The sequence below is a fragment of the Poecilia reticulata genome, linkage group LG3 (assembly GCF_000633615.1).
Source record: "Poecilia reticulata strain Guanapo linkage group LG3, Guppy_female_1.0+MT, whole genome shotgun sequence".
In the NCBI taxonomy this organism is placed as follows: domain Eukaryota; kingdom Metazoa; phylum Chordata; class Actinopteri; order Cyprinodontiformes; family Poeciliidae; genus Poecilia; species Poecilia reticulata.
This window is the reverse complement of record NC_024333.1, coordinates 26,848,685-26,858,499: the sequence shown is the minus strand read 5'-3', so window position 1 is coordinate 26,858,499 and position 9,815 is coordinate 26,848,685. Positions and strand designations below refer to the sequence as shown.

The window sequence follows — 9,815 nt, the reverse complement described above, 5'->3', positions numbered from 1 at the left end:
AAAAAAATGGACATCCAACTTGGATGTTTGCGTCATCACTGCTAAGTTTAAACAAATTGCTGCTTGAACAGATTGTTTTAGTGCAGAATTGACACGAACAATCTGTCTGGATGACGCAGTTACGTAAACCCACGTCAAGTGAGCCAAAATTGCAATTGCTTGCGTGATACTGTTYGTATAATAATAAATAATACAACGGTGTTTGCGGTTTAGTCGGTGGAACTGCTGAAATTATCTGAAAAAAAAAAAAAAAGTTTAAAGGTAGCAAAACAAACCCATCCAAACTCTTATTCCTCCGATCAGTCTCCTACCTGCTTCTCTAAGCATTCCTTCGCTGACAGAGACGGTTTCGGTGACGGAGCCCGGTCACAGACGCATCCCTCCAACAGGTACAGTCCGGAGGGACGTGAGCTGGACTCGTTCTCGAAATAAAACATCATATTCTGCAACAGGGCGAACCACTTCGAGTGCCATTTTGTGTTGTCTGAGCTTTTCTTACTCAAGAAGCCTCGCCTCGTCCCGTCCTTCTTCGCCAAAAGGGCCAAATAGGTGATGTGGCCATCGTTGAGTCTCATCCCTTTCTGCATTTTGGCTGGGAATCCGTGAGGCTCGCCTGCGGATTCTTACATCTTTCTTCAGACTCTGTTCCTCCGAAGCACAGTCAGACTTGGTGGGCACCTTCAGCCCGCTCCCGAGTTCCCCTCATCGCTCCTTTCCCCCCCCCCAAAAAAAAACTGTGGCGCTGAAGTGGGGGAACAAGATGCGCGCTCAGAGTCACAGAGGCGCATCCACACCGCTCGAAGCTCTCCACGCTGCGGGCATACTACGGAGGACCCGACGCCGTGTCAGAGCAGCCCTGCCGAGCGCTCATGATGAGGCACTGAGCTGCCCGCGTGCACGAGAGCGCGCGCGCGCGCGCACACTTAGCATCCTGCCCTCAGAAGGCAGGAGGAAGCGCAGTYATGTGATCCGTGCCCGGGGCAGCAGATTTCAGCACCTTGGACAGAAATTAGATGCACAGATTTGTAGCCCCACTGAACTAGTCTTCTCTTGATTAGTTTTTTAGAGCATTGCAAAAACATAGAAATACAAATCAGAAAGCAAAAACTGATGTGCTGAATCGCCAGAAAACTCAATAGAGCTTCTTTTTGTCTTCTTCTTTTTTTGCTGCAAAGTGCCTGGCAAGAGCATTCATTTCACTTGCAGTGATCAATTGCTCAGCTTAAAGAGGCTATCATTAGAAAATGGTCTTGCAATGGTTCAGTCAAAGTCCAAGCTGGACTCTAATCGAGACTAAGTGGCAAAACTTAGTGACCTTCATTCTCCATCCAAGCTGACAGAGTTCGAGCTACAATTTAACTTTCTAAATGTGTGAGGCTGGTAAAAACAAGCCCTAAAACACTTCCAGCTGTAAGTTCAGTAGAACGACGGGTCTGAGTACAAATCTATGTCACATTTTATATATTTATACATAAAAAATTTGTATGATTTGGTAGCTTTGCATTAGTATAAAATACATATTAGTTTATTTTTACATTAAAATAAAACAGTGGCTCACAATAACTGACTCACCGTCTAACATTTTCATAGCTTTTTAAGTCATATTTATGAAGCTCTTGTCCATATCCCATCCTCTTTTTTAGATGTATTAGATTAGATTTAATAATCAATATCCTATGTGACAACAACTCAGTGCAATTACTTAGATTCCTGAGACATTTTGTTAAATCCTGTCATTTTAAAAAACTAAATAAATAAATGTTACATCTTACTGCATAAAATAAAGTTGATTATATCTACATTTACATTTAGCTGCACAGAATTCAAGGGTTCAGTTGAATGCCATTGTACATTAGGAGATTACTTCATGCTTTTATATAATGCAATAAAATTAAATTTCTTGCAATGGAAATAAATAAAATTGAACTATGCTGATATATTTTAAAATCATCTGTTATTGTTGAATCTTTGTCCTTGTCCTATTCGTCCCCTTTTTKTCTGCAGCACAGAGAGTTAACAAAAGCCTCTCAGCGCTGTCCACTGCTGGTACATTTACATATCTAAGAGGGCCAGAGAGACACTCATTAGGGTTGGTCCATAATTAATCCTGGATTAGCATATTGGGGCGAGGACACACACAATGGTTTGTTTCATCACAGGGTGTCTCACGGTGGGATCACAGCGTTGTGTCTGTGCGGGATCATTAAAATGATCCAGGGAGGTAACAGGGTATAATTGAGTGAGATTCGACTACACTCGTCGCTGCTCTTTTCATTTAAAATAAGAGTGCGCCCTCCACTTTTAAGTGTCTTGTTTTTTTCCTTTCCTTTGGTATCAGGTGCAGCAGAGAGTGGAAGGGATGTGAAGAAGATGCTGGAGCTGCAGTTTAGCTCCACGGAGGCATTAAAAGCATCGGGTCTGCCATGATGCCCCAGGCTCAGAGCTCCTTGCCACTCATCCAATAATCAGWCCCCCAGACAAGAGTGGTAATGAGGCGGCGATTCTGTTCCATGACCGGCACTGATAGTAAAGATTATTTTTATGGTTTCCTATTATAGGCAATGTAAAAATGGAAAGTGATGCAGAATGTGGTCGAGACGGTGCAGAKATGACATTTTGGGAAAGGTCACAAAGTGGATTCAAGCCCATGAAACTGTGGCCAATCAGAGGATGTCTCTGCAGGAGGGGTAGGTGGGGGGTGGGGGGTGATTTTAGGCCTATTGTGCAACAGGATTTTAAGGTGTCCTTTCTGGGTTTCTGGGTTGCTTCAATATGTCAAGCCAGAGTTTTTCATCAACAAAGAGACAAGGGATAAAAACGGGTTTAATGGAAAATGTTGATAATCAAATTGTTTATTAAAGCTGGATGATATTTTTAGCCTCTGCAGAGGAAAATATTTAAAGAACCCCCCAGGTGTTATGTATAAAAAGCCTTAAACATACTGAAGACAGCTGCATGGCTCCTCATTCAGATACAGTCGCAGTCMTATCTCTGGGAACAGATAAAACCAACCATCTGCTCATCAGGAGATCTTTTAAGGTCATGGGATGAAATATCTGCACAACACTGAATCCCTGCACCTGCTATAGATGTGCTAATCAGTTCAAATAGGCAGTGCTGGATCAGGTTTAGCTTGGACCAGGGAGAGTTTGGCAATCTAAAAAATGACAAAAATATAAGATGGAAGTTTTGACTTTTAATGTAAGAATAGTTAGCTCCTATTGTTACATTTAGTTTTAAATTATATTTTAGCTGACAATCCCAAAGTTGAAGTTTAAGTGAAGAATGAAAGAAATTGCATCCATTTTCCAAAGGTCCAGATTTTTTGTCCTCTATATTTTGATTCATTCCTTTTGATTTTCCCACAATGTCACAAAAGCGAGCATGTTTGAGGRGTTGCCTTAAAATGGTAACTCACATGTTSTAAATAAACRTACTGAAAATTACAAAGCAGTAATATGATCATTATTCTAGCATTTAGCAAATGAAAATTATTTTGACATCCTGACAGGAAAACTTTAATCTGATTTACTATCAGACAGYGACAAAAACATTTCARTGTGTCTCCACACGATGAAAAAAACAAAACAGAAACACAACTATAAAAAAAAATAAAAAAWTWAAAMMRRAWWWTTKKTCACAGCATGAAATCTAATACACTGTACATCCTGTGATTTATATTTTGTTTCGCTTCTTGCCCTCCCTGATGGCATGCTGATTCTTGTCGCCAGCTCTGGGCTTTGGCTGCAGCTYGACACACTCACACTGTGTGCCAGGTACTGCATGCAGGGTCACCACCTGTCTGCTGCTTCCTCCTGCTCTGCAGAGCCATTACGGATAGGAAGCATGGATTTTAGACAGGGGAAAAACACAGCCACCRATTTTACAGACAAAATACATTTCATCTGCCATTGATATACTAAGCTTCAACAACAGTTGTTAATCTTTTTTTTTTTTTTCATATTTAACATTGCCGAGAAGATGCTCAATGATCCCATTTTAGGTAAATCAATGCGGGGTTAAAGGATCAGAGCAAGGTTTTCATCCACAGAGAATATTAAAAGCAATTTATTTCACTAGGTCTTTTTTTAAATTTCTTTTATTAGCACAAGGGCTGGGATTTAATGCAGAAACTTTCCATCTCTACTTGAACTTGAGCTGTTGTATAGAAAAATAAGCAAACATTTAAGTGTCTAGACATGCAAAGCTGCTTGACACACTTCAACTCTTGTAGATGCAGCTGTACCAAAAGCAGGTTCTGTGTTAGTATAGACTTTTACGCCCTTCCAGCTTACTTTATGTAGCACCAAGCAAAGAAATCTCCATCTAAACCATTTCAATTTTGAGATTATTAAAACATAAAAACAAAAAGCAGCGGAGCATTACAAAGTGAGCCTCTCTATCTTAATACGAAAACATTTAGCTACGCTAATGCAGCTGATGGGCTGCATTAGCGAGCTGAGGACTCCCCAGGTCTTAAACCCTGAGCTTCCCCAAAACCCCACCAGAGAGGCATCTGTTTTCTAAYAGGTGCCATTCCCACCACAGCRCAGCAACAAATGGTTGCTCCACGGATATATGCAAATGGCATGCAAATGCAATATTGCTGCTCTGAAGGTGAGGCATATTAATGAAAGACAACGCATCATAATCAGACACGGGAGCTCTTAGTCCTTGACAGGCTCGCTGCCTCATCCTCAAATGTTAGCAGGGGTCAGCGAACAGCACATCGTCAAAGACAACATGTTGGCTTGACACGTGGATCTGAGGACACATGCATGAAGAATGAATTTGCTAAAAAAAAACATCCCTTACATACCCTGTCCAGTACGGCATTAATACAGGCTCATGCATAGTCCCGGCAGTTGGTGACGGAGGCTGACTCATGAAGACATGTGTTCATTATTATAATGCAGTCAGCGAGGAAGCATCTGCGGATATTCATATTTTTGATCATATTAATATGTGTTGGGTTTTTCTGGACCCTCCGTGCTTCAGCTGTCTTCTTAGTTCACGTCAACTAAATGAGTTAAGCATATGAAAGTAGGGGAACGGGGTCAACAGAAGGCTACTATGGCCAACTACAGCAGCACAGTRTTCAAAGACACAACAGAAAGAGGGGCTTGCCCACATCGTAATGCAAAAAAATCCTCCTTCRCAGTTTATGTGATGAGACTCTAGAATAAATCTTATTGGTCAGATGAGTGTAAAATGTATTCGTTTGGACAGCAATAGAGAGAGCATGTAATAAACCAAATACAGCACTGCAGAAAAAATCCTCATACCAACTGTTATGCTTTAGGGTTGCTTTGGTGAGGAGGAATCTGGCCACCATTGATTTTACCATGTATCAAAGAATGCTTAAGGATAATTTAAAAATAATTGAGGTGAAGGGAGAAGCAAACTCGATGCAAATGTGACAATAAGCCAAAACATACCTATGAATCTATTATGGAATCAGAAATTTAAGAAATCACAAGTCCTTGCTTTAAGTTGCTGGGCTGCATGTTTTCACTGGTATTTTGATAATTCATCAGWAGCTCAATGGCTTTGAAGTTGTAAGGCCTCCTKACCATCACCCTAATCTTTACTTAGTTCATGAGGCTGGACTCAACTCAGGTCTCTGCCCAGGCCAATTCAAAACAGYAATATTACTTGAAGBCAGAAGAGGAACTTGGTCAAATTAAAAGATTACGTCAAAACTAAATAGATTTTTTTTTTCTTGTTTAACTCTATTGGGAGAAAATATTAGGTTTTCTAAAATATTATAGATCTATTTAACWAAAATATTAGTTAAATAGATCTCATAAGCATCTAAAGTCATACGACCTTATGCTAATAATAGTATTATTTGGCATTTTAATTAAAAATATTGACAATATGAGTCAGAACAGAAGCCATATTAAGATMATTTCTTCTCCTTCATCCTCTTTTTCATTTATATTGCATGCCAATTTGTGCAAATGTAAACTTTTGAAGAACATTGCATGATGTGCCTCTTCACTAGATAACAGTTGGCTTTTTGTCAGTTGCAGTGCATAAAAAAGTTAATAAAGAAAGAGTTCAGAAATGATAAAATACTAAATTTGGTTCATCTACAATAACTTAAATAAGCCTTGAACCAGATGTTGTTTGACTTTGATTTGAAATTTGTAGTTTGTCCAAGTTCATCAAGAGAAGATCATTGCGCAACCACTAGAGGTCGCTGTTCAAACAGGGATTTGAGCTCGCTGAGGATGATAGTTGATAGCGTTTATTCTACTTAACTAAAATATTCTGAAATTGTTGCTTTATGTTTGCTTATGTCTTKTTCAAAATATCATTTGCACAAATAGGAAATAAGTTTAGTTTTATTTTTCCTCCAATCTACACAGTCATTCATATACATATAAGAAATTKTAGTTATTTTAACACACTAAAGAGAAATCCAAATTAGACAACCTTTAATTATAGTACACATGTTATCAAATACAGTTAGAATCATGACATTTTTGCTTTTTTTCCTATAGTAAAAAATCCTGCCACAGTGGTTTCTCATTACTTACAAGAATTCTGCAAAAGGCTTGAATGCAGTTAAACTGGATTAGGGTTTCTGCTACATTTACATCCAGCTGTTTTATAGCATTCTGGCCTTGTTTAGCTTGCTTGTAAATTAGCTTTTTTGCTCCAAGTGTGAGCAACATTCATGTTTTTAAATAGTTCTCTCTGTTGCATGGYGATCGAGTGTGTTTACGTTACATGCCTGAAGCATTTCCCTCTGCAAGCTCAGCTACAGCGCTACAYACCAGGTTTGTTTGCACAATTTAAAAGAAGCATACCTTTCTTTGAGAATCAAAAAGCGTCCCTCAACTTACTGTGTGCATTTTGCGTACAGTCTGTTGCACATAGGTTTGTGCCTTTTATTGCCAAACTAAGTGCAAAGTTCGCCCTCTGGCGTTAGGAACTTTTCAGTGATAACAGAGAGTGGATGGGTTGCAGTTTTCTGGGTTTGCCGTTTCAGCTGCCAGGTCCTGATGTGCGCTGGCAGCCCTCCATGATTACATTTCATCCTCCAGTGAGTAACAGCAGAGCAACAGCAACAGCAACAGCAGCTCTGAAGGCTTTACAGTGTTGCTTCCAGTCTGKTAAGACTGTGGGAAAGTTGACGAGCTCTCATTTTCCTAAARTTGACTTTCTAGAAGGTAGATTTAAAAATGACTGACTGTTAGAGTTCATTACTTTTAGTGATTGATGAATAACTGAATAAATTATATAAATAAATGTCCCTCATTCTTCTTGCCATGTGTTTATGCTTGTTGCTTAAAGGTAAACCATATATATTTTGCAGCTTCTACAAGTTTGTTTTCCATATTGTCCTGTCTCCGCAGCATAATGCAGACTCAACTATGTATTGTATCACGATGGATGAATGAAGCGCTGAGGGTGATTTGCATGTTACTTTCCATCCAAACGTAATGTTTTGCATGCTTAACAAAATTATAACACATGGCTTGTTGCAAACTGTAAGTGTGTTTTTATGACTTGCCAAAATAAATTTCTTCTTTCTGCTTCTCCATAAACAGCTGATTTAAAATTGGCAGGTCAACAAAATATCCTACCTGAGCTGTGGCTACTAGGAGGAGTTTGTGACAAGATGTGGAAAAACAATTATTTTATGCAAAAAAGAAGACATTTTAACTTTGCATACGCAGTAATATATKTGCTTAAATAGCTTCACATTTAACTTTTAAAAATATTAGCTAMATTTTCAGGATGTGGTCTTAGATCAGGTATAKATATAGAAATGCTGTTTTTTTAGGTGTTGCTTGTTTGTTTGCTGTCAAATCTGGCAAAGAGTTGTTGCATTTCATGTTGGTCTCCCTGCTGCTAAAAGCCATCAGTTTCGAAATAATATCTGTCCAAAGGACAACTGTACTTGATATTCAGTTGAAAATAGTTTTTATTCACCTTTATACCAAAATTATACATTGTTTTGATACATCTCTTTTTCATTAAAAAAAAATATTATTCCCAAGTTTTCCTTAATATCAAAGAAGACAGAAAAAGCAGAACATTGCCATAGATAAGTTTGATTGYCCCTTGAATTTAAAAATTCAAAGGGCTTGAATATTTTTAAATTAGTAGCAAAATGTGAAATGCTTCAGCTCCTAATTTCTAGTTTAATATKTAATACCCAAAATTACCCCAGTAAACTTTCTGTGACTTTTCAGTTCACAAGACTCTGTTGGTCCCTCATGGTACCAACAGAGGGTACCATGAGGTACCCTCTGTTGTTTTCCAAACTTCAACCATTAAATGTAATTCTCACAGCAGACATTTTGATTTATTTATACCATATTTATGCACAATTGTAGACCAGGAAGGACAACACACAGTGTAACTTATTGGAAGGCCATGCATTCCTGGTATGACAAGGCAATGTGTTGACACTAAAAAAGGCCTGATAGGTTTGGCAATAAGCAGCAGCATTTAGGAAAATTAACTTGAGCCATTTCTTCCCACACAAGATTTATAGAAGCAGTTTAATAGTACATTAAATTACGGGATCAGTAAGGTGTGCTGCAGGAATCTCCACAGGTGGGAAAAACCTTCCGGACAGCCGAAGGAAGTATGTGAAGACATTCCACAGGAGTCTGAAAGAAGATTTGAAGCTCCGGGCGATACGTTCTCCCCCACTGCCAAGCTACAACAAACATTGCATGTGAACCATGGACAACATTTTTTGCTATAATATTGATATTAATATGGAGGAAGATGACATTATCGGGATGAATAGCTACTGCTGATGTCAAGCTGTAGCTTTCTCATCAGTTTGGTTAAAACACTGACATTTGTTATTCTATCGTGTTTTATCACAACAGAATAAATGTTGTAGCACACTTATACAGTCAAAATAATATGTTCTAACATGAAGGAATAGGTGCAAGTGTGAACAACGTGGAGCTGGATGGTGGGAGCTTCGGCGCAGAGGGCCAGGAATGTGTCCGTGCTAATCCCAGTAAAAGACAGAAGATGTTTTAGCAGATCTCCTTTGGTCCACATCAGCAGCCCCGGTGTCCAATGTTCCCGCATAACCCCCGGAAAAAGAAAAAGAGGAGCCGATGGCTGTTTGCTTTGCTCTAGACTTTCACACTGACGAGAGGAACTCAACTAAATAATTGACAACAAAGCCAGGAGAGGAGGATTCAGGCCCTCCTCGCCCAGCGGTTTGTTAAGTCATCACAAAGTATCAACAGCAGAATGTCAAACCATGCAGAAAAAGCTATTCACTTCATGCAGTGGAAGAATACAGCTGGAGATAAATAAAGGTTTCATATATATATATATATATATATATATATATAAACAACAACAAGAAACCAGGAGGAACAATTTTAAATTAAAAATGTAATTGTTCAGTTTTACAGTTACACACCAAATAACTTGTTACACGTTACTCAGTGCACTAACGCTTTGATTACCTAAACCTCTGGACACAATAATTTACAAATTCAGTTAGTTTTCACATGTATGGTTTCATGACTGAACAGATTTTTAATTGAAATTAATTTTTTAATCCATTTTTATGTGCTATTTAAAWTATTTTTTGCAATTTTTCAGCTTTAACAAAGTTTTTTTGGTCTTTTTAGTGTCTTTAATATTTTTCTATTGTATACTAGCTTTACTTGTAAAGTGAAGTTAAGCATTTCATGTGGTTTTTTTTAAGCTTTATTACAAAATCATTAATGTCTATGAATGCTAAAAATCCTGGGAACTACATGTCAAAAAGGCCAGAGCAGCACGGCGTGAGCTAATCCAGGGAGRCAGCTGACTTA

General features: G+C 38.5%; 1 protein-coding gene across 1 annotated transcript in view; it reads right to left on the bottom strand.

The window, feature by feature from the left end:
• Positions 1–908, bottom strand: part of LOC103462737 (ras-specific guanine nucleotide-releasing factor 1-like) — a 25,797-nt gene extending 24,889 nt beyond the window's left edge. Inside the window, exon 1 of the mRNA XM_008405705.2 lies at positions 312–908. Within this exon, the coding sequence (XP_008403927.1) occupies positions 312–587 (276 nt within the window). The 5' untranslated portion in view covers positions 588–908. The remainder of the gene's footprint in view (positions 1–311) is intronic.
• Between the last annotated feature and the right edge of the window lie 8,907 nt (positions 909–9,815).